Source organism: Zootermopsis nevadensis, unplaced genomic scaffold, assembly GCF_977971745.1.
Source record: "Zootermopsis nevadensis isolate Lab colony 2312 unplaced genomic scaffold, Znev_1.0 Znev_ptg000010l, whole genome shotgun sequence".
Lineage (NCBI taxonomy): Eukaryota > Metazoa > Arthropoda > Insecta > Blattodea > Termopsidae > Zootermopsis > Zootermopsis nevadensis.
This window is the reverse complement of record NW_028259142.1, coordinates 17,706,588-17,732,908: the sequence shown is the minus strand read 5'-3', so window position 1 is coordinate 17,732,908 and position 26,321 is coordinate 17,706,588. Positions and strand designations below refer to the sequence as shown.

The 26,321-nt window shown below is 35.6% G+C and overlaps 1 protein-coding gene across 7 annotated transcripts; it reads right to left on the bottom strand.

Moving 5' to 3' along the window:
• Window positions 1-1,273: 1,273 nt before the first annotated feature.
• Sms (spermine synthase) lies at window positions 1,274-24,897 on the bottom strand. Of its 7 annotated transcripts, XR_015534598.1 has the most exons (10): window positions 24,745-24,897; window positions 23,386-23,514; window positions 21,093-21,313; window positions 14,438-14,549; window positions 10,250-10,372; window positions 9,085-9,239; window positions 8,500-8,589; window positions 7,837-8,028; window positions 4,538-7,605; window positions 1,274-4,461 (listed from the first exon to the last, which is right to left on the bottom strand). XR_015534598.1 is itself a non-coding variant. In XM_022079236.2 (9 exons), exons 2-9 carry the CDS (start codon window positions 23,444-23,446, stop codon window positions 7,453-7,455), a joined length of 1,107 nt encoding a protein of 368 aa, XP_021934928.1. In that variant the 5' UTR covers window positions 23,447-23,514; window positions 24,745-24,897; the 3' UTR covers window positions 1,274-7,452. The 7 variants fall into 7 exon arrangements, 6 of the variants coding, with proteins under 6 accessions (XP_021934928.1, XP_021934926.1, XP_021934927.1 ...); XM_022079236.2 differs by lacking the exon at window positions 14,438-14,549 and adding an exon at window positions 18,059-18,170 and having other exon boundaries at window positions 1,274-7,605; XM_022079234.2 differs by having other exon boundaries at window positions 1,274-7,605.
• Between the last annotated feature and the right edge of the window lie 1,424 nt (window positions 24,898-26,321).

The following is a 26,321-nucleotide window of genomic DNA, read 5'->3' as shown; positions in this document are numbered from 1 at the left end:
AGTAAATACTGTTTGTCTTCCGGGTGAATGATATAACAGTAGTTTTACTTAAATTAAGTTGCATCCCATTAACAAGACACCAATTTTGCACTGAATGAATATCGTCCTGTAACAGTTTGCAGTCATAAACATCGCTAATACTCCGATATATCTTTAAGTCATCAAAACAATGTTAGTAAGATATACTTTTCGTATAATCTAAATTATAAAATATTATTCCCAAAATTCATAATTTATTTAATACACTTCTACTGTGATATCTAAACCTTAATAGCATTTCAATCGTAAAACGTTAGTCGGTTTTACTAACACTACAGCACATGTATTACCATCTGTGAAGCGAAGTAAGGTACAAGAAGTTCATAGTTTCCTCCGTGTGAAGTTGTGACAACTTTTTTATCGATGTGGTTGATTATCTTTGGTCGGTTATAATCTATGCATATTGAATACATCCCGTAAAGGGAACTCCTCAAGGTGTTAAGTGTATTAGACAGTCTTAATTTTGAACGAGCTTCATATGAAGTATTACGTAATTATTTACTATAAAAGGCAGCAGCTCATTGATAGAGAGGTTATCCGAGACAATTGTCAAGTTCAATCCCGAGTATAATTACCCCTCCCGTTACCAGACAATGAATGATAAAGACAGACTTCTATGTAAAGTAAAACTGTCCCACTACACACCATGTAGACGCTTGAAAGAGCGGTATAGCTCCTACTCATTCTTAACCTTGGCACTAGGTTGGGGTGAGTAGTTGGCGCCATGCCCCGGTACCCATTGGATAGGAGGCTGGGTGGTCCCTTGAGTCGATCTGGACACGAGGCTAGAGGAAAAATCCTCTGCCCCAGTCGGGACTTGATTGATTCATTCGTCTCCTTGATGACTGAGTATGACTTCTGAAACTGTGGACATCTACTATACTACATGGTGAAACTACTCCCAAGACAGAAATCTTCACATTTCAAAACCCTTAGATAACAATCAACTCCCAGTATGTCTCTGTTTTTAGTAACTCTGCATGTAACATCCCCCACAAGTTGGCACAGAACAGACTTTGAACTACACCAGAAGGATCTGATGTTCTCATACTGTCTTTCATATGAATTAGGCAAACAGACAGTCAGTTTTCTAAAGTAAATATATTAATGTGATTCTTTTTAAACATTTCAATTATGCCACAGTTTGTAACAGTTAAACAGTAGTTGTTTTTTATTTGAGTGTGCCCATAATTAGGGTTCAACAAAATCACTAAAATGAACAAAAACTACCAAGCACATAACATTGCATTTAATTGGTGATTTGTAAGCAACTACAATAAGAGGTTATTGCCAAGTACAAAGTAACATCATGTTAGCTCAGTTCATACTGAAAACAACCCTTCCAAGTAAAAAGACATACAGTGTAAAATGTTCACTGGTAAGTCCCAACACACTATGATAAAACAAGAGTTTATATTACAACTTTATAATTCTAAAACCCATACATTCATATAGTTTGGTCTCCTAACTACAAACATACAGTGAAATTCCCAATTATTGTATATGAACACTAACCTGAGGAAAACCTTTACCCAGAGTGAACTTAATAATGCCATAATTGTGCTGGAACTATAGACAATGAACATTAAAGTTGAGAAAAATCTTAATTGGGAAATGTTTAACAATAATTCCATCGTAAAGTGTGAACTTCATACATCCACGTTCACAGTGAAATAACAGTACCTAATTTGTGGGTAAAATTACAATGAACAAAAACAATTATAAAAAGGAATATAAGTAAACTCCTGTATGAAGTTTAAAACATACAGAAAAATATTTTAATTATGTCATATATATTCTCAAAGTTACAATCTAATAATTACTGACTACAAATAGCTGTAATACCATATTCTGCAGCAGTTAATCTGATATACCTAGCATGTTCATTGACTGAAAACATGGTATCCCCAGCTTTTTAAATGTTATAAGAACAACGTAGAACAAACTTTAATTAATACTGAAAAATCAGTTCAAAATTAACATTTTGTTTCCAATTTTCCAGGTTAACAGATCTTCTGTGAAAGACAGAAGTGTGATACCATTATAAAAGAAAATCCAGTTTGCCTACATTACTAATTTTCCTTAAGGATTAATGAAAATTTGAAATAATCAGTTTATGAGGAGTGCACAATACATTTCAGAACTTATTTTATTTTGTACCTTGTAAACCTGCTGCATGAGTATTGACACTGTCATACTCCAATTCCACATATAATATGCACCAGCTGTATGACTAAACCATGCTACATACATGATCTTCCAAACCCCTTCAGCTCACATCTTGTTCAAACATCGGTTCTGCCACTGCCACCTTCAGCAGCCCAGAGAGGAAATCACTTGGAACTAATTCTGAGCTATAAAGAGGGTGATGAAGCATTTCCAAATATGCCTCCTCAAGAACTTTAATTGTTGTAGATACAGGTCTCATCACAACTATTTGTATTTGTGACAGCATTGATCAGCACACCAGTTCTAGCTTTAAAAGAATGGATTTTTAACTTTCTGAGAAATATAGAAAACTTTGGAAAGTGAAAGAGTATTTTCTGGTCAGTGCAGACGACTGTCAAATTTTCAAACTGGAAACTTCAGCAATGATAAAATTCACTATCTTGCTGCACATCTGCCTGCTTCATTACCATCTTTAAAAAACAATAAAACTGAATGCTAAAATTCATAATTCTGCCACTTTATCACATGCATGTAATACAAGTACTATGTATTTACCGACTTCAAGCATACATAAAAAATCAGTCATAGACCTAGAATTTATTGCACACTCCTTATATAAAACAAATTCATTCCACGTTAAAAGCGCGAGACAGTATAAGCAGAAAAGTTATAGCCAATGGGACTCTGAACACACAAATATTCAGCATTATGAGCCTGAAAGAGTTTGTTAATCCAGCTTAACAATCAAGGCAAGTCTTACAGCATACAGAGTTGCAACGATATACACATTATAATGGCACATGAATGACTAGGTGCCAAGAAGAAACCCTTGACCACGTTTCTGGAATATCTGACACGAAACCACAAAAAACAATGTTCTAAGACCATACTGTATAATTTCTTGAATACTCACTGGACTTCTGAACACACAATTTGTTTCACTAGCAATGCTGTAAAATATGTAAATCAAAATTAAATATTTTACATGGTTAATATGCACAACAGGTACTCAGCTTATGACTAAATCAAAATTACTAACCTAAACTAAATAACATTCTTTACCATTGATATTTATAAAAGTAATATTCTGATTCTGACTGGCACTTAAAGGAGAACTGTACAACATTCCTGTTGTTTTGTAATATGTATCACTTAATTTGAACAGTGTTTCTTGTCACTTGGTAAAATAGGGACAGCTGAAGGACTAGACAATTATAAAAAGGTATTAAATAAGCCTGTATAGGCTGCCTTACATAACTTTCTATTCATGCATAAGCAAAATAAACCTAAATGGGAACTTACCAAGTATCTCACCTATTTCAATTGACATTTACTAATCACAATGCATAGGTTTCAGAACCGCTTGTTATATATACTTTTGGCTTATATCAACCTGATACACAATATACAGCAGTTCCTGGAAATAATTCACAAGCTAATTAAGGTGTATCACAAAAATTTTGGGAATGACCTCTTTATAAACAACAAACTTTAAAGTGCTCTGTATCTCAATGTAAAAGCATTTCAATTCCTTACATTCTCTATAAACTAGATTACATCTGTGCTTCTCGATACAGTTTTTGTATGCTTATTTAACAATAATACCTTAAATAAAAGGTACTGTAAACTTGATTCAATGTTTTTCATTACATCATATAGTGTGTGAAACTGAAACAATATAGCCCAGTATACTGCCGATTCAGATTTTGATTAATCCCTAGTTTATGTAACATTACTTCAATTGCAAAACTTGAGCAGAACTGAATAGGATGCCTTGTATTAAGATATAAAGTTGTCCCTAGTACTTTATGAACCACCACACCATGACATATGAGGAATGGTCAGTTTCAAGGTCCAGCCACTGTACCCCTGAGGAAAGAACTAGTACCCACCCACTGGATACAAATCTGGGTGGACCCCAGAGCTGGTCTCAATGCAGTTGGTAAGAGAAAAATCCTGATCCTGACAGGAATCAAAGCCCAGTCATCCAGCCTATATATAACCTAGTCACAATACTTAGCTACCCTGGCTCTTTGCCTTGTATTTACATCTATAATCTTTATGATTTAATAACTTTATAAAAGAATTGAATTTGCTCATATTTGTACTTCACAAATCATGAAAAAGGTTGACAACTTAAACTATATAACTATGGGAAATTACAGGAGAAAGTGGCTTCTAAAACACATTAATATAAACAATAAAATGTCTTTAGAAGAATATACAAATATGCAGACAGAAGAATTGCAGAACCTATTGCTACTAACAAAGACTTATGATGGGATGTGGTTTACCACCAGTACATCAACAAATCTACAGGAATGGAAACCAATAGTTACAAATGGAATCTACTTCATATCTAACAGAAAAACTAATATGATACTCTATGCAGATAATCAGGTCCTATTAGATGAATTACAAATTACAGCACAGCTACTAAACCTTACTGCAAACACCTCCAGCTCATACGTGCTTTTCATTTTTCTCTATCTGCACATTTTAGTTGCAAGACATTTGGCTAATTTTGTCAAAATGGATACAGTAAAAACTTTTGTAATAAATCAACATTAACACTCATTCTTACAAAGCCTGGACTCCTTGATATGACACCTGTAAACATACATTCTCCAAACAGAATTGACAAATCCCAAGAGACTCGGTCTACTCTATTTCATTTCACATATACTGTCAACACAGTATTGTAACATTCAACAGGCTGTTCCTATTTGCCACACACTTTCCTTCTGCCTATATACAGAGGCCTCCTCTTCCAGCATTTCAGCATAAGGCAGCATGCAAATTAATTTGTTTGTGATTTTGTTGATGGTGTCAGTAGTGACAAATAAACAGGAATGAATATTATGTGACTCATCAAATGGTAAAGTTAGTTTATTTTTTATTTATAGTATACTTTCCAATGCATCCAGCATCTCAAGACTAGTGTCAAGGCACCAGAAGAAGAAGATAACAGTGAGTGTTGATGAAATACTCTTGGACTACAAGCCACATCAGGTGGCTGAATGGCAAGCAAACCAACTTATAGTGTTATAAAAGTACTACCCATGAAGTTTATACCAAATCAGAACAAGCATGACTTTTTCAGTAAGACAGCACAACTTCCCAGGCTGCATATGTCACAGGAATTTACTAAACTCACGTGGACTGTAATAATATGGCAAATAAGTGAGGCCTGATATTGTATCATAATGTATTATCAAATGGTACTCCATCCTTGGCACACGTACTGAATGTGGAATCACCTCCATATTCAGCATGAAGACTGGTACAGGCTTCTAAAGCATGACACCAAAGCTCTTATTCCAATTTACACTGTGGCAAGCTTCCAGAATAGTCACCATTATGATATGTTTTGTTTATGTGGCAGACTTGGGAAAGTCGTACTTCACAAATATGTCTGGAAATGTATTCCAAGAATAAAAGTTTCTCTCAAAATAAAATCAATGCATTATTTGTTTAACCCTTTCAGACTCAGTACCCTCACTGAGCAGCTTATTTGCCAGGTAAGGTTTTTGCATCATATTACCTTTTCATATTCATGCCACAATCATTTGCATCTCACAGGTTTGGTAAAACAATTTCAAAATTACAGTTGTCCATGCAATGAAGTACAATGATTTAAATTACAAATATAATAATTCTTGCTGAAATGTGTACTGTTGTTCAGGATAAAATAGTGCTGCTGACAATTTCAGATTAGTAGCTTAAAATATAGCCACATGATACTGGAGTCTATTGTTAAAATTCCCTCTCCATTATATGCCATAGGAAAGGAAAGAGAAATGTTTAATAACACCATAACCAGATGCACCACACCACAATATAACACACCACAGAAAAGTTTCTACATCATTATAAAAAAGTAAAACACTTGAGAAACTAATATTTCTTAACAATATCTGCACAATTTTTAACAAGTGCGGGCACAGTTATTAAAAACCATGAATACACAAGTGAAATACATAATCTGAGTTTTTAAAGGGTTATTTAAGATTAAGGTAAAGCTGTCCCTGGTGCATAACTAAGCATCATATCATGCTGATGTATGGGGGAGTAGAGGTATAGCCCCACACATTAACTCCAGCTGTAGACAGAGAATAGTGGCCAATTTCATGATGTGGCCACTTTACCCCCAATACAAGAATCACAGCACCCACTGGACACGAGACTAAGTCAGCCCTGCTGGAAACTGAACCCTGGTCATTCAGCCCATACTGTAGTCACTAAAGTAAGTTACCCTGGCTCATAATCTGCTTGAAACCATGCTCAAATAAAAATAATTCACTTCAGTAATAGTCACAAAGCTATGACAAGTAACTGTTGTACCATGGGTGGATCAAGGATGCATTAGGCAAAAGGAGAAGGGGAAAGTGGTTACAAAACTATCATTCATGACAGATAATCAAATGTTTCGACAACATCCAATTTGTTTTTAGACCATCTGTACAGTAGTGGGTGCTATTTCACCATGAGAGGGGCAGAAGTCAATTACTGGCAGATGGCTGGCCTTTTAGTCTCAGTTCCTATTACATATTTTGGCATCTATAATCATAGTCTGAAGGTGTTCGTATCAACATGGTGGTGTGAAACATATAATGTGGCAACTACGTGTGAGGTGACTGAGTAAGACAAAAGTGGTGGCATCACTTCCTCATCAATGTTTAAACTTTCATCTTGTACATCATGACAATTATTTGGTACACACTTTACAAAATTTAAACTGGAGGAGAGAGAAAAATACTGACAACTCATTATATTATGCTTTGAAGAATAATTCTCAAATATTAAAAGAAATTCACATTCTTATATCAGAAGAATTGTAAAATGGCAGCATTTTCAACCTCAACTGTTTTGTATTATTTACATAATAAAGTTCCTTCTCCTTTGTAATATAAGTAGAATCACAAAATATCCTCATCTACACTACTCATCAGTAAAAACCTTGCCCTCTCCTCTTCTTCCCACTACCATAAGTCACTGTTATCTAATTTTCCAAAGCCACCCTGACAAATTATAAATTCTGTTACTTCCTAGACAGTGTTTAAAATTATGAAACCCACCAATTTTGATGCAGAGCAACAAATTATGCACCTCTTTACTTTTCAACACAGAAACTAAATGACATAGGTAATTCATTACTTCATGAACTGCTAGACTGCATAATGCATTAATTGGCACACTCTTCATTCTCTCCTTACTGTATTTCTGTATGCTGCTAGCTGTCTGCTAGTTTTGCTTCTGCCACACCTGATAGAATACCCAGTCTTCCATAAAGGATGGCACAAAAGCATGTGCTCTGGAGAATTCCACAGAAACAGAAAGCTTCTGCAACTGCTCCTCAAACATTCTGAGAGACTCTGGACAAGAAGCTCCATTCCCCTGTCAAGTATAAATGACATGGACATGATCACAGACTGGTTCGTCAATTAGCAATGCTATTTGAACTGCAGCAAATGCAGTGCCATATGAGACAGGAAAATTATAATAAAATCTGATTCAAGCCATGATAAAAACCAATCTTCAATTCCACACAAAAATTGAATGCATGATTTTTGCAAATTTCACATTTCCTTAATATAATAAATGAATTTAAAAACTACAGATACTTACATGTGTCATGTACTTTCCTTCTGACTTTAAAACTGCCATTGAAGAGTTGAGGATGAGTCTTATGAAGTCCCACATCTCTCCCTGTGGGGTTGCTGACAGAGGGATGTCTGTCAGGTCCCCAAATACATAATCAAACTTGCGACCCTCTGTGATGAACTGGTTTAACATTTCTACACAGTCACCGACAATAATCTTAAAAGTAGACAAAGAATGACATATTCTTAAAACACAACCTCAAAATTAATATTCCATTACTTGTAAACAATAATAACTGTGGATGACTAATCACTGGTTATTTAACAACAAAGTACTGAATTGCAGGATGTTTGTGAACTGGAAAAGTGAAAGGAAGCTATTGCAGCCTATCTGAAGATACTATCCCAACATTTAACTAGTACAACTGAGGAAAGCCCTGAGAAACCTCAGTCAGTACAGCCAGTTCCCAAGTCAAGCACCAAACTTGGAAAGTTACACCCTTATAAACATTCATTCAGTGATAGTGGTGGTGGTGATAATGACAAAGACAATTATAATTGTAATAATAACAGAAACAACAAAAACTACTCTAGTTATGGAATAATTTGCTTACAACAGTGTTAAATGCACTTAATATAACTTAATTTTTATGATATTTTATTATGTAAAATCAGTAAAAATAATTACCTCATAATTATCACCCTTTAATTTGTCTAAACAATCTCCACAACAACTTCGAAGGTGCTTGCTGCAGGCTTTCATCACCAATTCATCAATCTAAAACAGCAGATGGTAAATATACTTTAATTTTAATTCTTATTTACTATGCAGAGCATAGGATATTACCACATTGCTAACCAGAGGATTCAGACTGCTCTTCAAGACAACTCACACTTTAAGCTCTAGTTATTTTATGATTTTGAAAATCGTCAAAAAAGAATCCCACAAACTACCTTCTGAAATGTTGCAAAATGCCACTGGCATCTTCAGAAAGAGATAGTAAAGCAATTCATTTACGAACTAGTAAATACCTGTTAACAGAACATGAAGAATCACAACTAATACCAAAGCTTGCCATTGGACACAATCCATCTCCCATCCTCAAAATCTTCGCTAAGACAGATCTTAGTATTATAATCCCATCTCATTTTTAGTCTTCGAAAGTGGCCTCTTTCACAAAGGTTTTGCCATTAAATTCATTATGAATATATACATACAATAACTCTATTGCCTTACAAAATAAGGAAAGTTGGCTAAAAGCAACACACCAACCTCCAACATATACACAAATTTTGGTTTCTCCTTCAGCAATTCCCATAGCAATGCTCCATCTCCTCCCCCTAGAATGACAATTTCCTTTCCCTCATAATTTTCTTTTCCTCGTTGCATCAGTGTTTCTGTGTAGATTAGATCACTTTCAGACATGTCTATGGGAAAAAAGAAGTATATGTTCTATCAGATAAGAATGCTCCATACATTAACAAAACATCTGTAGCAAATTGTTACAAAAAAGTTCCACAAACTATTAACATAAAATATCACAATACAAAAATTCTACTCCTATTCAGTGGCACACAGTGACAAAAAAATCAAGGCTTCATCAATTTATGTATTTTCTGAACAAAGTCTTTAAAATACATAATGGACAAGCTTGAGTATGACCTCCTGACCACTTTAATCTCCTGAACCAGTTTCAACAGAAATTTATAAAGGGGCCTAGACTTAGAAAGTAACAGGTTGATTTTAATTATGGTCCAATATGTGAAACTAAAATTCTCAAAAATGTCCCATCATACAGAAAATTTGTATACAACACAAAATATTACCTTCAATTAGATGATCTTTTTCCTAAGAAATTTCTGGTCAATGACATACAAATCTGAAGTGATAATTGTTTTATACAAAGCATACTTATTTAATTCCAAAAAAATTAATTTCTCACCCTGACATATGTAATGTGATTAGCTTTGTAATAACAGATTTGTATCTGCAATAAATAAATATCACAGCCAATGATGACACATTTTGCAAATGCATATCTATGTTTCAAAGCCAATTAACTTTATACATGTGACAATTCAGTGCAAGAAATGAATTTTCCCTTATATTTTTATTTTTGTACAAGGAATCATTTTTGGGAAAAGTAATAAACTTTGATTTAGGATGCAAGTAGTTTGTGTGGCCTGGTATGAATACAAATTAAATTAAATTCACTTAACTTTTACTGTACACATTAAACACCAAATTTTATCACAATCCACTATGTAGTTCAAGAGGTGAAACACAAGGATGGACACCAGCGCTCCAATATGCATTCATTCTGTGTATGGACCCATCAGCAGTACCAGTTGCAAACTGAACAATGCAGTGGCAAGAACTGGCAATAAACTACACAAATGTTTTGAAACTCAAACACTCAATAATATACAAAACTTACTTTGCAAGTCATCCAGGACAAGCAGGTTACCCAAACTTCGAGAGTGAACAATCAGAATTTTCTGATATGGGGACTTCTCCTCATACAAAACTTTATCAATATCATACTCCAATATACGTTCATCTGAAATTAAACATATCACAGTAACACTATTCCAGGACATGTATACAAAGAATGTAGAGTAACAGAGTAATCTGAAACTGAAAAGAAAACCAAGGCAGAGCATTATAACTAAGGCTTGAAACGACAGCTAACTTTACTAGTTTCCAGAACCTTATGACAAATCTGACCATGTCTCAGCAACTGAAGCCATCAGAAATCATATGTTACTGTAAATATATTCAAACAAATGGTGCAGGTGTATCAGAGTCCACAGGGTTTCCATATGTGTTATTTGTATCTTGACATTATGAATGCTCTTAGAAGTTCAGAATAAGTTTGTAAACATATCAAAATCTTATCAAAAAGTCTGAAGCTACTCCAGTCCACTGTTACAAAGATTTAAAAACACAAACAAAAGTTTTAAATGCTAACTATTTCTCTTCTTTGTAAGAGTTGACATGTAGACCTTGGAGTTTAAACTATTAGCCCGGAGCGCTGTGGAGTGCATGTAATGCCAGTCATCCAGAGTTGTGGAGTAACATGCATTGCACAAGGACAACAGCTCCTACTATGTGCTTCAATTTCATGAACTACATAAATTTTAAAAACATTGCTTTCAGGCTTTTGTCCAGTATATATATCAACAAGATTTTTAAATTATCACTGAGTAAACAACTTTGGAAATTTGTCAATTTTAAATGCACTGCATGCAACCAACAACTCCTGTTATGTGCTTCAATCTCATATCTTTGAACTTATGAATTTCACTTAAACAGCCTTTGAGATTAAATCCAGGCTTTAGTTTGGAATAAGTATTGATCAAATCTATCAATTTTTCACTGAGTAAATAATGGTAGAAATGTCTGACTTTTAAAGGCACAGACTACCGGTGGAAACTCCTCCTGCAGCAGGTTAGGGCCTCAGATTTAAATTCCTCCAAGCAGAAAGGTTAATGGAGTTGAATAGCTAAATTCACACTCAAGCTGTTTTACCTCCAGAAAGAGGTCTTAGTAACCTGAGAGGTCACCAGATTTGGTCTGATAAAATGATGATGAGGAAGATCCCTCTACCCTGTAGTTAACCTCTATCTTAAAGCGTTCCCAGTCTGGGACTTAAGTTGTGTACTCAGCCCTACAAACGTTCCCGGTGCGGAACTCAAAACTTGCAACATTGTAAGTAGACTTGGCTAGGTCTTTTGGCCTCTTTTAGGGGCTGCAAATATTGAATCACTTTCTCTAGGGTTCTGACAAGTTCAACCTGAGCTGTCAACCCCAGGAATTATAACCATAAACAGCAATAAACATTGTTATTGTCAAGTGGGTTTTGGCTTCCTTTTCAAACCCCCTATTCAAAGCTACTCACATTCATAATGTGTATCCACTGAAGTAGGGGAAATAAATATTTCTGTGTGGTCATTAGTTCACAACCATGGCTTCTATCATGTCGAATGAGCTTCCAAAGAAGAAAGTAAAGTTACTAAGGCCTATTTAGGCAATTAAGATATTAACTGCATTTTTAAAAAACTATGTATTCTCTGTTCTATTCAAATAAATATGACTTTTATTTCGTCAATTTATCATGTTTACTTTAGATAATATTAAAGTTTTCCATAGAGCGTGCACAAAAGTTTAAAAACCTGCAAAAAAAAAACTCCGTAGGGCTGCTACCACTTTGCCATTTAAATCCCCGTCGTTTAAAGGTTAATTTATTGACAGACATTGTGGTTAAAAATAATGCAATAATTTTGTCTATTATTAAATTTTTTCTAAACCTAATTCAAGGTTAATAACTATTTTGTAACCCCAAATATCTCCATAATCTGATAAAATGCATTACATGAAAACAGAATATTTATCTGATACAAAGCCCATCTTATTAAGCATGAAGCATACAAAATGGCATGACATAAACATAAAAAAGTACTCAGTAAACATTCAGAGTTAACAAAATGTTACTCTACTTCTAACTCTGAACTACACAAATATGACACATCATTTTATATTCCATTTGATGCTTAATACATTTCACATTGCTTGATCGACTTTATAATAATATTACTTGTCTAAGTGCTATATACAACATAAATTTAAAACAAGTTAAATATAATAAACAGGCATAAATACACAGTCCATAAAATCTATTAAACGTAAAGAAATAACTAGTTCCAAGAGACCTTATTTATCATGCACTGCATAATACAAAGAAATGCACTCACAGCATTGCAAATTACCTCAGGCCAGGCAACTAAAACTCACCTGGCAGCAAAATTCACCATGTTCCACTTAAGTGTAGAAGAGATTCAATATAAGGGTTTGACCCTTTTTTGTTATGAAAATATTGACATATGACACCTCATTAGGTTCAATTTAAAGTAAAGCCATCCTGCTACATGTCATGGAGGAACTGGCGGGAGGGAAGGCATAGCTCCCACTTGGGCATGGCACTCGATCAGGGTCATCATCACACCCTGGTATTGCTTTAACCCCAAGGAAAGGGCCTCCAATACCCACTGAACAGGAGGCTGGATAGACCTTAGAGCTGATCTGGATGAAGAGGACAGAAGAAAAATCCTTTGCCTGTCGGGGATCAAACCATGATCATCCAGCCCATAATCTGACACTGTACTGACTGAGCTACCCCAGCTATTAGGTTCAGTTTACTACATTTTAATTTCAGAACTTTCACACTCAGTCCAACATTGAAGTTTAAGTAATTTTTTATTTAATTTAAAAATTATCAGCCTGAGCATCATTAGATAAAACAAAAGTACACAAGATAAGACACAGTACTGTCCAACAAAGTCGAACATAAGCCTATAATGCAACATCCATACATGTCAGGGTTAAGTCAGAGAATTTGGAAGGGAAAATAGTAATCTGCTCACCGAGTGGCTACTGATGAATCTTGATGTTGCCAGCACAAATCAGATTCAGAGATGTCCAGCAAAGGAAGATCCAATAGAAACCCACCCATGAATGATTACCACTGATCAAGGTTTAATACGAACTTGCCCATCAGTAGGCTGATGACAGAACTTCGTGTCACCACTATGATCCAGAGTGAAAGACATCCAACAAAGAGAGATGCAATAGAAACCTGAACGATGGTATTACTAGACAACAAAATTTAACAAATATCAACCTGCCATGTAGCCATGGATTCCACTATGAAATGAGTTGAAGAAATCTAGCATGCATTGGAAATATCAATAGCACTCTATGACAAAAATAATTCAAGGCCCAAGTAACTGCAGGCAAAGTAATGGTAATGAGTGAAACTTGAATTTTTCACATCTTCAGGTGTCCTACAATACTCAAAGAATGCTGATTCATGAAAGATTCAACAGACTGCAGAATTCTTTGAGAGGCATCCATTGTCACTCAAATGGATGCTTATCCCAATGCCTATGATGCTTTCCTCTGACTGGGCCAAACACAGCTGATGTAACCACTCTGGCAGGTTTCTATTGAACTTCTCTTTTTATAAAGGAGTGTATGTAGACTTTCCAGAAATAATTAACAAGCAGTACATTAATAAACACTGTTTTAAATTCCATTCAAAGTTCAAGTATAAATAATATACTTTTTAGCTCACTTTCCTTCTTTAATTAAGAAAGATACTATTATAGTTTTGTGACCATAAATACAACAATGTGCATATTATTTTCATTGGTTTGAATTCTAGTACACACACATTACGGTAGAAGTGAATAATTGGGTTTTTACAACCAATAAGTGAAATCAAATATAGGTACATCACCAGTTATTAAACATAATTTTCAGGCAGGAATTATACATAACCACTAGTTAATCATTACTATGATGCACATATTTGATAAATGTACAAATTTTCAATGCTCATTTCTGCCACAAATGTTCAGTAGAATACATGGAAGACAAAAGAAACATTAATTTGTTTCTCCAGTAACTGAATATAAAGAATATACAGGAATTAAAATATGAAAAGAATGCATTTGAGAAAAATGTCTAGTTCAACAGAAAGTACCTTTTTACTCTTGTAATATTTCTGGGAAGCTTCTTAATATCCCCTGTATCAATATGACAACCACGCCCAGTAGGACCTTACCTGCTGTTGGGAAGTACCTATCGATGCAATCCCCACGTTTCAAGGCTGGCATTGAATGACATCTGTTGCTGATGAGTTTTTCAGCTAAATCCTTTTCAAGTTTTCGAACTGACTGTAACAAAATCAAGCGGAGAAAAACCAAAAAACAAATGTGAAAATGAAAAACAAATAATGCAACATGCTGGAATAACATGCATAAAAAGTCTGTTATAAAAATGCAGACATATAAAAAAGGTGTGTCAATGCAGCAACAAGATTGTGGTATAATTATCTATTTCCCTAGTCTCCGGTCAAAATAAAATTACATCAATTAGCCAATGGCATTAAAAAGACAAAAGAAAAGCGTGAAAACTTCTGTTAGGCATGAGGTGCCACAAAAATGATTTTATAGAAACATATAAACTGCAAGTTGGGAAAAAGAAGAGGCAACACTGATTACTGTATGAGATTTGAGGTTTTCACGCAGGAAGAGATTTGGATTGTGATCATATGGTTTATGATATGGGCCGGTCTTGTAAGTGATAGTAACCACCTATAAGACTACATGGCATCATAACTCAAAACCTTAAATAAATTGTCTTTTAAGAAATGTTTCACAAAAAGAAAATGCAAAGCCGTTTTGAAACACATTCAAAACAATGCATAATACATGTAAATAATATGTCAAATCCAGTTTCATGTTTTCTTGCTGCAATGCAGCTTCAATATGCTTATAGAGGCCTGAATACCATCAACAATGACACTAGATAACAAAATGTTACATTTTATCACTGCTACCATTAGCCAGAGAAAATAAGTACTGTTTTGAATTTTTCTTCTACAATATTCTTGCACTTAGTAATGATAATGGCGTCAGAGCAGTGACCTTCGCTACGTCAAAAGATTTAATTGTAAAAAGTACAAAATTTCCACACCGTGATGTTCATAAATACACTTGGACTTCCCCAGATGGCAGAACACACAATCAAATAGATCATGTTTTAGTAGATAAGAGAAGGCAGACAAATGTAATTGATGTGAGATCATTCAGAGGAGCAGATTGCGACACTGATCATTATCTGGTGGTAGCAAAAGTGAGGGAGCAGCTTTCAGTAAGTAGACGAACTAAACAAAATTTTGACACAGAAAGATTTGATTTGAAAAAATTAAGTGAGGGAGAGGCAAAGGAACAATATCAAGTTGAAATTTCGAATAGGTTTCAAATTTTAGAGACAAATGAGGATAATGAAAGTGTGGACATCAACAGGGAGTGGGAAAATGTCAGAAACTGCATCAAAATTTCAGCAAAAGAGAAACTAGGATACTACAGGAGAAAGCAAAATAAACCGTGGTTTGATGAAGAATGTTCAAAATTAATAGATCGAAGGAAGCAAACAAAATTTCAATGGTTGCAGAACCCAAACAAAACAAATGCGGATAATCTATGTAACGTGAGACGTGAGGCTAGTAGAACCTTTAGGACTAAGAAAAGGGAATACCTGAAGGGCAAAATTGCTGAACTTGAGACAAATAATAAGGAAAAAAACATCAGAGACCTGTACAGAGGCATTAATAACTTTAAGAAAGGATATCAACCCCAGACTAATTTGGTAAAGGATGATAGTGGCAATTTGCTTGCAGATCCAATAAAAATTGTGAATAGGTGGAAAAATTTCTTTAGCGAGCTCTTAAATGTTCATAATACTGGTGATATTAGACAGATTAAAATGCATACAGCTGAACTGTTGGTGCCAGAACCTAGCTTAGATGAAGTGGAACTAGCCATTGGGAAGTTGAAAAGTTATAAATCTCCAGGAATTGATCAGATTCCGGCCGAATTAATTAAAGCAGGTGGCAAAGGGTTGCATATGAGGATCCATAAGCTTATTCAGTTAATTTGGGATAAGGAAGAGATGCCACATCAATGGAAGGAATCCATAATTATTCCTATTTATAAGAAGGGGGACAAGACTGAGTGTGGTAATTACCGAGGAATATCGCTGCTATCAACCTCATACAAAATTCTATCCAACATTCTTTTGGCAAGATTAACCCCATATGCGAATGAAACTATTGGGGATCATCAGTGTGGGTTCAGACGAAACAGATCAACGATTGATCAGATCTTTTGCATTCGTCAGATACTAGAGAAAAAATGGGAGTTCGGTGGGACTGTACATCAGTTATTTATAGATTTCAAAAAAGCCTATGACTCTGTGAAGAGAGAAGTGCTATATAATATTCTTATTGAATTTGGTATACCAAAGAAGCTAGTGGGTCTAATAAAAATGTGCTTAAATGAAACCTGCAGCAAAATTCGAGTAGGTAAATATGTATCTGAGACATTCCTCATCAAGAACGGTCTAAAACAAGGAGATGCTTTGTCTCCCTTGCTCTTTAACTTTGCGCTAGAATACGCCATCAGGAAGGTCCAAGGTAGGCAGGAGGGTTTGCAATTGAACGGGACACATCAGCTATTGGCATATGCTGATGATGTTAATTTATTGGGGGACGATATAAATACAATAAAGAGGAACGCAGAAGTTTTACTAGAGGCTGGTAGACAAGTGGGGCTGGAAGTAAATTCAGAAAAAACTAAGTACATGTTAGTATCTCGTCATCAGAAGACAGGCGGGCAAAATTATCTTAGGGTAGCTAATAAATCCTTTGAAAGGGTTACAAAGTTCAAATATTTGGGAACAACAATAACAAATCAAAATGATACTTGTGAGGAAGTTAGGAGGAGACTAAATTCCGGAAATGCTTGCTACTTCTCAGTCCAAAATATTTTGTCTTCCCGTCTGATTTCTAAGAACCTGAAAATTAAAGTATACAAAACAATAATCTTGCCTGTTGTTTTGTATGGGTGCGAAACATGGTCTCTCACTCAGAGGGAGGAACACAGATTGCAGGTGTTTGAGAATCGGGTGTTGAGGAGGATATTTGGGCCTAGGAGGGAAGACGATGGGGCGTGGAGAAAACTGCACAATGACGAGCTTAAAAATCTGTACTGCTCCCCCAGTATTGTGAGGGTGATTAAGTCGAGAAGGGTGAGATGGGCGGGACATGTAGCGCGCATGGATGGGACAAGAGGTGTGCACCGGGTACTGGTTGGGAAACCTGAAGGGAAGAGACCGCTGGGGAGACCTAGACGTAGATGGGAGGATAATCTCAGGCGGGATCTATGGGAGATAGGAGTTGAAGGAAACTGGATTTTGTTGGCCCAGGACAGGGTCCGGTGGAGGGCTTTGGTTAATTCGGTGATGAACCTTCGGGTTCGGTAAGCCATCTAGTTAGTTAGTTAATATTCTGCAACAACACAGAAATGGAACACCAAAAGCAAATTCTTATTTTCAGAATACTGGGAATGGAATACACTCACAATATGCAGAAATAATACATGCAATAAACTAAAAAATAGTTTAATATACTTCATTTTGCTGAAGGAAAAAATAAAAAAATTTAAGAACTTATCTTATAAATTACCTGTCCCAGTATATGTAGATATGTGGTGAGCAAAAATTTCTTAAAATCTTGTTGCCACAAATGACAAATATCTACAAACTACTTATGATAAAATGCATAAACCAGTCAGCAGACCAGGATTACGGGCCACATTGGGGATGGCAGTTACCCCATTACCTGAAGTGGTCAGGTAAACATCCAGTGAGGCTCCACGCTTGATCGGTGGAAATATCTTGCTGCGAGAACTACAAAGTTTATCTTTGAGCCGTGACTCCAGTGAGCGTATTTGCTGCAAAGGGTCCCCAGGCATCATAATTTAGTTATATGTGAAAGAAAGAAAGAACTAGGATGGAAAGAGAACAACGGAATTTGAACACAGGAAATAGAAGACCCATCAGGAAAGATAGTCAGTGACCAGAATGAAGTTAAATCTGTGTGGGAAAATTATATTGAAGAGCTCTATGACAAGGCCAATCGACCGGATCAGATGGAGATGGAATTGGAGCCGGAAGAAGAAACAGAGGAGGACGACAAAGGTCCAGAGATACTGAAGAGCGAGGTAGAGAGGGCTATAAAGGATATGAGAAGAAAAGCTACGGGAGATGATGAAATCCCATCGGACTTATTGAAAGAACTTGGAGAGAAAGGAGTGAAGGTTCTTACTAGACTCGTTAACAAGATATACACCTCTGGTGAGTGGCCCAAGGACTTTCTGGAAGCAACAATGATCACATTAAAGAAGAAAAAGAATTCCAAGAAGTGCAGCGATTACAGGACCATCAGCCTAATCTCACACGCGGCGAAGATAATGAATACTGACTAAAAGACTAGAAAAGAAGATAGAGGAAGTGATGGGAGAAGACCAATTTGGATTCAGGAGAGGAAGAGGAATGAGAGATGCCATCGGAGTTATGAGAATAATTTCAGACAGAGTTCTCGATGTCAAGGAAGAAGTATGTGCCTGCTTCATCGACTGGAAGAAGGCTTTCGATCGAGTAAAATGGAAGAAATTAAAGAGGATCCTACAGAGAATTGGAATTGATTGGAGAGATAGTAGACTAATCGAAAACCTGTACATGCACCAAAAAGTCAAAGTGAGACTGGACTCAGGAGACACCAACAGCGTTGAGATAGGTAGAGGTGTAAGACAGGGATGAAGCTTATCACCAATTCTTTTTAACCTGTATGGGGAATGGCTTGCCAGGGAAGCTCTGGAGGGAACAGGAGACTTCAAAATTGGAGAAACAGTGATAACAACTGTAAAATATGCAGACGACTTAGTAGTATTGGCGAAGGAAGAGGAGGAATTACAGAACATGATGGACAAGTTAGTGGAAACAGGTAGAGAGTATGGAATGGAAATCAACATTGAAAAATCAAAGGTAACGAGGATAGCACCAAGAGCAGAACCATTGAACGTTGTAGTTAGAAACCAACAGCTGGAGAATGTGGAGCACTTCAAGTACTTGGGAAGCATAATCACAACAGATGCTCTATGCACCAAGGAGGTAAAAGCAAGGATAGCCATGGCCAAGGCAGCGTTTGTCAAGAAGAGGATACTTCTCACTAGCAAGTTGGGCTTGGAGATGAAGAAGAAACTCTTGAAGTATGGAGTGTCGCGCTGTATGGAGCAGAGACTTGGACACTCAGGAAGAAGGAACAAAAATACCTGGAGAGTTTTGAAATGTGGTGTTGGAGAAGAATAGAGAAGATTAGGTGGACGGATCGAGTGACCAATGAAGAAGTATTGAGGTGAGTCAACGAGCAAAGAAACATTCTAAGGCAATTACACGAAGAAAAGCTAACTGGCTGGGACATATTATGAGAAGGAATGGGTTACTGAGTGATATCATCGAAGGCCAGGTTGAAGGAACGCGAGGACTGGGAAGAAGACTGATACAGCTAACCGACGATCTTAAACAAGGAAAGAAGATAAAGTTTCAGGAGTTAAAACGAGAAGCTGAGAATAGGTAAAACTGGCGAGCTCTTTTTAGGCAGAACAATGGACCTGTCGTCAGACAGAACACTCAATAAATAATAATAATGTGATAATACTGTCATTCTACTCTTTAAAACTAAGCTGAAGAATTTAAAGAAAGAGCTGTTTATAGGTAGTGAAACATAGTTTCTCATTTTGAGGAAAGAACACATTGCAGGTTACTGAGAACAAAGTAATTGGAGTATTTTTGGATATAACAAAAGGTTGGAAAAAATAACAATGAAAAGCTTCATAATATGCACTAATACTGCTAGGATGATAAAATGAAGAGTGAGGTGTATATGTAGTGCATGCAAAATAGGAAATGCTTGCTAAACTTTGTTCTAAAATCTCAAGTGACCACTCAGGAGACTTAGGAATAGATTAAAGAATATTAGAATGGATTTCAGAGAGACCTGGCAGAATGGTGTGGACTGGATTTAATTGACTCAAGATTGGAACCAATGGTGGAGATTTGTAAACATGGTTATAAATTACAGTACTGGTCTTCGGAGTTGTAAAATGCTATGCTAAACAGTTCAGTTACCATTTTTCAACAAACCACCTTAATTTTTCCTGTGTATATTTAAATGTGTTGCTGAAATTATTTAACCCTATTATAAATGCTCAAAAGTCAGACATGTTCATTTTACAAACATTTAATAATTTATACCTTTCATTGTACAATTTAAAAGACTCTGATTTTGTAAGAAAATCAAATGAAGATGCATAGGCTATTTCTCAGCACAGACACACTGTCCACTAAAGTGTGCCATGCCTTAATTTCAACATAAAAATATTTTCAGAATTTATAACAATACATGTTCAGTTTAAGCAAACTCATAGGGAAACACCAAAATATACTTCCAAAAATTATCACTTAAGTATTAATTCCTTATTCAAGCACCTTATTTTTTTTATACTCTAGCATTTATGAAATGCATTGAATTTAAAGTGATAATGTTGGAAAGATTTTTCTTGAAATTATTTGCAAAACAGTAAATATGAACTTAATTAATCGGTGGATAATTAAAGTTTAATTAGAATTAACAACAATTATAAAGATAACCTAATTGAACCACAATTTCTTAAACTTTGAATTTGTTTATAAATAAAAATTTCATGTATGAAATGTGTCATCAATTGTCTTTTCTATCACACCAAGGAACTTAATGAAAAGCAGTGTGGAAAACCAACAAAAATAAAACAGACCATTGTTGCTACATGTATTACCTCAAACAGAAACAGAGGCTTCTCCTCATCTTCCTTATAATACTCAATGTTGCATGTTACAAGGCCTTGTGGGAAACCTCGCAGAGTGACATGAATTCCTCTGTCGCCAGTCAGCAGCACAATAAAACTGCCAGCAAAATTAAATGTATGTTGTCTCTTCAACTCAGGTATATAACTTGACAATACTGCTTCCATATCATCCTGCAGACTCTTACTGTCTTCTGAATATATAACAAATGAAAAGTATGGGTATTATATGTATGTGAATGTAAAAAAATTGCAATTTTAAGAATAAATCAATACCAATTATGTCAGTTTCCTATAACTCTAGCGTTTCCACTCACATGGCTTACTCATCGCCCTAATGATGGTGGCAGTATGGACCTTTGAAACGTCGGTAACCTTCTACCAGACTACACAGCGCAACAACCCGGAAGACAGCCATTTTTCTATGACCATCTTCCTTTGACTGTCTTCGTATGAATATAGAAACTATCCAACCCTATGAAAATTGCATTGCTTACACCAGAATTCAATAAATCCAAAACACTAAGTCCTACATCAACAAATTTCAATGTGGTACTTTGTTTATTTAACAATACTTCCTACTGTTCATATTACGAAGCACTGAATAACAGGGTGAGTAGTGAATAACAAATTATAACAGCTGTGGAAGAATGCAATAATGGTGTAATTTAAAGGCACTACCAGCACATCCATGTCGGGACTGACAGAAACCAGCCAGAATAGCCAAAATTTGAACCCAAGACCTCCTAATTCAATGCAGGAATGATAACCACTTGACTGCCTATGTTTAGTGTGGTACTTGGTTTTTGCTGGAGTACTGTTCTACATTCTTGCATAAAACAATTTTAAATTCATGGGCTGGTAAGTCAGGTTTCAACACCCACACTACAGTTCCACATGATAGCAAAACCATAAAGAACCCTTTCTGATCAGTTGCACTCACTTCACATTATAGAGGCTCTGTTTATGATTGTTACTGTAAGTACCTTGCACAAATAAGTAATAAATGATACATTGTACATGGGCTAGAGTCTTTAACAAAAAGTCTAATTTTGTCATACATGAAATGTATACTTAGTCGTCATTCTTCTTTCAGACAAAATTTGTTAAACATATGGGCTGACACTATCTTGGTATTTTTAATACAAAATCTGTTAACTAGCATAATGAAACTGTCCAGAATATGAATGCCAGTTTTGAGCATAACTGTCCTCTGTTTCTAGCTCACTGTAAATTAAAGTGAATCGGAAAAGTGTTTACTGCAGGTAACTTTTATTAAGTATATTTCTGATACCAAACAATGGTCAAAACAGACACTGCTTTCTACCATTTCTAGATTTGTTTACAAATGACAGCTAATTTGCATTACAAAAAATCAGAAATGTTTTCCTAGTATAATGCTTGCAAATCAGGCATTAAAAGAGTGAAGACTCATACTTAAAGTGTCTGTATTTTCACAAGAGGGCATTTAGTTATTTTGTGTTAAAATAATAAAAGTTTACATGTCATTAGAGAATTTGCTCATTATGGTTATTCCAACTGCCCACCATATTCAGGTAACCTGTAGTCCTCAAGACGGGTGTTCAACCTCCATGTTAAGATGCTTCATACATTCCATCAGTGTTTTCATTTTTAAAGTTGTGGTGCTGTCTGAAACAAAACTTCAGATGAAAAATGTTTTAGACTGCACCACAACTTAAAGTAACTCAACCTCTGTGCCGCATGCAATGCTTTTAACTTCATTACATAAAATGTTTAAGTATTTTAAGTGTGCACTTGACAAGGCATAGGGATAAAACAAGAAGTTCTAGGAAAAAATTATGCCTTCTATATTGTTGTTAATGCTGACAGGGTGCACAATGTTTTCACAGAGTTACAACATGTACCAACAGACATCTACTGTTGTGCTACCAAAGCTACAACAATGTTCTTTCTTTATTTACACATTTTATATTATTCTATCACATCCAAATGAGATATCTTAATAAAAGGTAAAGTAACATAAAGTAAGCTAAATTTAATTTAATTTACATTTATGTTGGATCTAGAAAACACAAGCAAAACAAAGAGTATAAAAACATTTCAGCAGTATAAAATGTTAAGTCAACACATCCAAAAGGCTCAAATATGAGGACACTATTGTAAATCTCATCTAATTTGAGACCTATTACCTGTTCATTGATTTCTAAACTATCTGAAAATCCTTCTAAATTCAGATGGTTAAAACCACCTCAGAAAGTAATGTACAGTGGAAAATTGTTCTAACCTGCACTTGTAAGTTTTGTTGATGTCACAGAGAAATCTAGAAGAACTGTGTTCACGGCCATTGCACACAGAATGTAAAGTTCTTGACTTTATGTGTAATACTGTAAGACTTATAGCTTCTAGTTCAAGCCTAAAAGAAGAAATGAACACTGTTATAACTAAACTTTTACCATTAATTGTATAACACCCTCATTATCGCATAGTAAAAAAACCTTTCTTAGCATATACAGTTCAATAACGATGCTCAGGCAACTAAAAGGTTAATAGGTTTAAAATTGTACTGGTAAAATACCAGATGACATTTTTTGTTGAAATGTATTGCATGTTAATAGTAATAAACGATTACAAAGTAGGTGACAGCTAGTATGAGCAACTTAATTTGGTAGTAAAAATGAAGGAGATGCCAAACAAAGCTCCTGCAATCAAATGGGAATTCAAAAGTCTTGTGAAGATAATGTATCTGAAAATTTTCTTCTGCACAAACATTTAAATGGGTTAAGTGGTTATATTAGAGGTTGCTCGTCTTCCTACCATCCTGCCATTAGTTTTGCTAAGCCAGGTCAACTTAGGTTTACTAAAGAAAGACTAAAAAATCTGCAGATATGCTGCTTTCTTCAGTACAATGAAGAAGCTGGCAAGTTCCAGGGTAACTTAAATGAGTAAATCATCAACTGTGTTCCTATTTTGTGTAGTACTGATTATCACAATCAACTTCAGTTTGACAACAGACTGCAAAAATGATAAAACATACTGTAACAATCTTCATGTCCAAACGTTTTACATATGGCTTTAATATGTAAATTTGTACTTTTTGGTCATTCGAGGAAATAATTAACTGAAATAATAACACTCAATTAACCAACTAATTTAACAGTCGTTGTAGTCATATAGTGAGCAAACCAAGACGAACTGAAACATTTTACAAAACGAAGCAAGATGTTAAGAAACTTCCGATTAAATTAAACAAATGCAGTTTTCCAAACACCAGTCAAATTCTTTATTACATTTGTAACTGGCTACTTCTTCAGTACAGGCAGTCTTTGTAACCACGTGATCATCTATGAAAACATTAAAGGAGAAAATATCTGGATAAAGATTTTGTAATAAGTATGGTTGGTACGTTTCACTTAAAATTCGGCTCATATAAATTCTTTAATCTCTTCGTAAACAGGACGCCGGCAACACATTTCTCATGTTGCTAGGTTACCAAGGGGTGAACATTTGAAAAAAACATAATATCCGTAATTCCCAACTCCAAACCATTTCTCTACATAAACCTGAAACAAGAATTGTAATATACTAATATACAACTACACAAACTAGTGCTTAACCTGAATAAAAATATAGTACAATACTTCACATTAAAATTTATCTCTACAGACACCGGTACCGCAACGCTATCTTTTGCTTTGAGGAACCTTTCAAGACCACAGTGTTCACTCCAAAGACCGCAATGGAGTTCTCAGCAGCAAAAGCACAGATGGGAAAGCCACAGAGGACAAAGGCGATCCACAAGCGCGAATGACGCAGACGCTGACATTTCGATTACAAAGTCCACCGGTTACCACCGGATTTGTCGGGTATCTTCGCTTCCATTGTAATTGTATTGTATGTTGAAAAGTTGCTGCGTACCGCCACCTTTGAATGATGTGTTCAGCGCTGGTGTTGAACCTTCGTGTTCCATAATAATTTCTTCAACAATCATTCTCAAGAAAGGCATAATTCAAATTTTCACCACCATAAATGACTCAAATTTCAGAATACGAATAATGAACTAGGTACTACCAGTAGGATTCCAAACCAGCTACCAAGTTTATAAATAGACAGTGTTTAGCAGTCCTGCTTCATATTTATGATGTCTCTGGTTCAAATCTTGCATTGCAAATCAGTTATCAACAAGGCCTTTTATAATTTTCCTTAGTCCCTCCAGGCAAATTCTAGGGCAAAATTTATAAGTGTTTGTCATTATTATTTATTTAAATTAAATATAATTTAATGTATTGTGAATGCAGGATTCCAGTTTTCATAGCAGTAGGACTTCCAAGAGCAGCTGTAGTAGAAAGAAAACCCCAAATACTTCATTATTCATAAGTATCATGCCAATGCAGGCAATAAAGTGGTATGGAGCTCTCACATTCCTATCTAAACATAGTTCTACAGAAATATGACTTTGCTTATCTTCAATATTGAATATTTGTATAGCTCAACCAGTTAAACAGCTGACTTCAAGATGAATGACCAGGGTACTGTTTCTGGCAGAGCAGAATTTATATCTACTGCATCCAGACTCACACCGTCTTGTATCAAACAAATACCAGACCTCAGCTCTTTCCTCAGACATGAAGTGATTGGATGAAGCTATCACTGACCTTCACATAATGCTGAGTTCTCTAGATGTGCAAAACAGCATTACATCTATGCATTCACCCTACATATCATGGTATGGTGCTTCGACACTGACAATTTTCAGTTACTTCCAGTTTAAGTCTCATGTAAAATAAAGGTTACACTTGAATGAGACAAATCGATATTAATTTTTTTCAACAAATCTCAGTGTACACCCCTTGAACCAAATTCAGTCAAAATCAATTTAGTAACTACTGCTGGGATACTGGGAATGACCCGTTTTTCAAGTGCCTGAGCACTGTGGGTCCCAACTTTTCGTTGGCTCGATCTATAGACATTTGGTAGGACTCCTTGGACGAGGAATCGGCCCGTCGCACAGGACAGCACAACACAGAAAAATGCGGATGAACATCCATGGCTTGAGTGGGATTCGAACCCACAGTCCCAGCGATCAAGCAGCACAAGGCCCACGCGTCAGACCGTGCGGCCACTGCGGACCCCCTTAGTAACTACTGGGAAAAAAACATGAAGATGGACAGACATAACTTCCCAATTATACATTCACTTAACACAGTAACTTATAGTTAATTT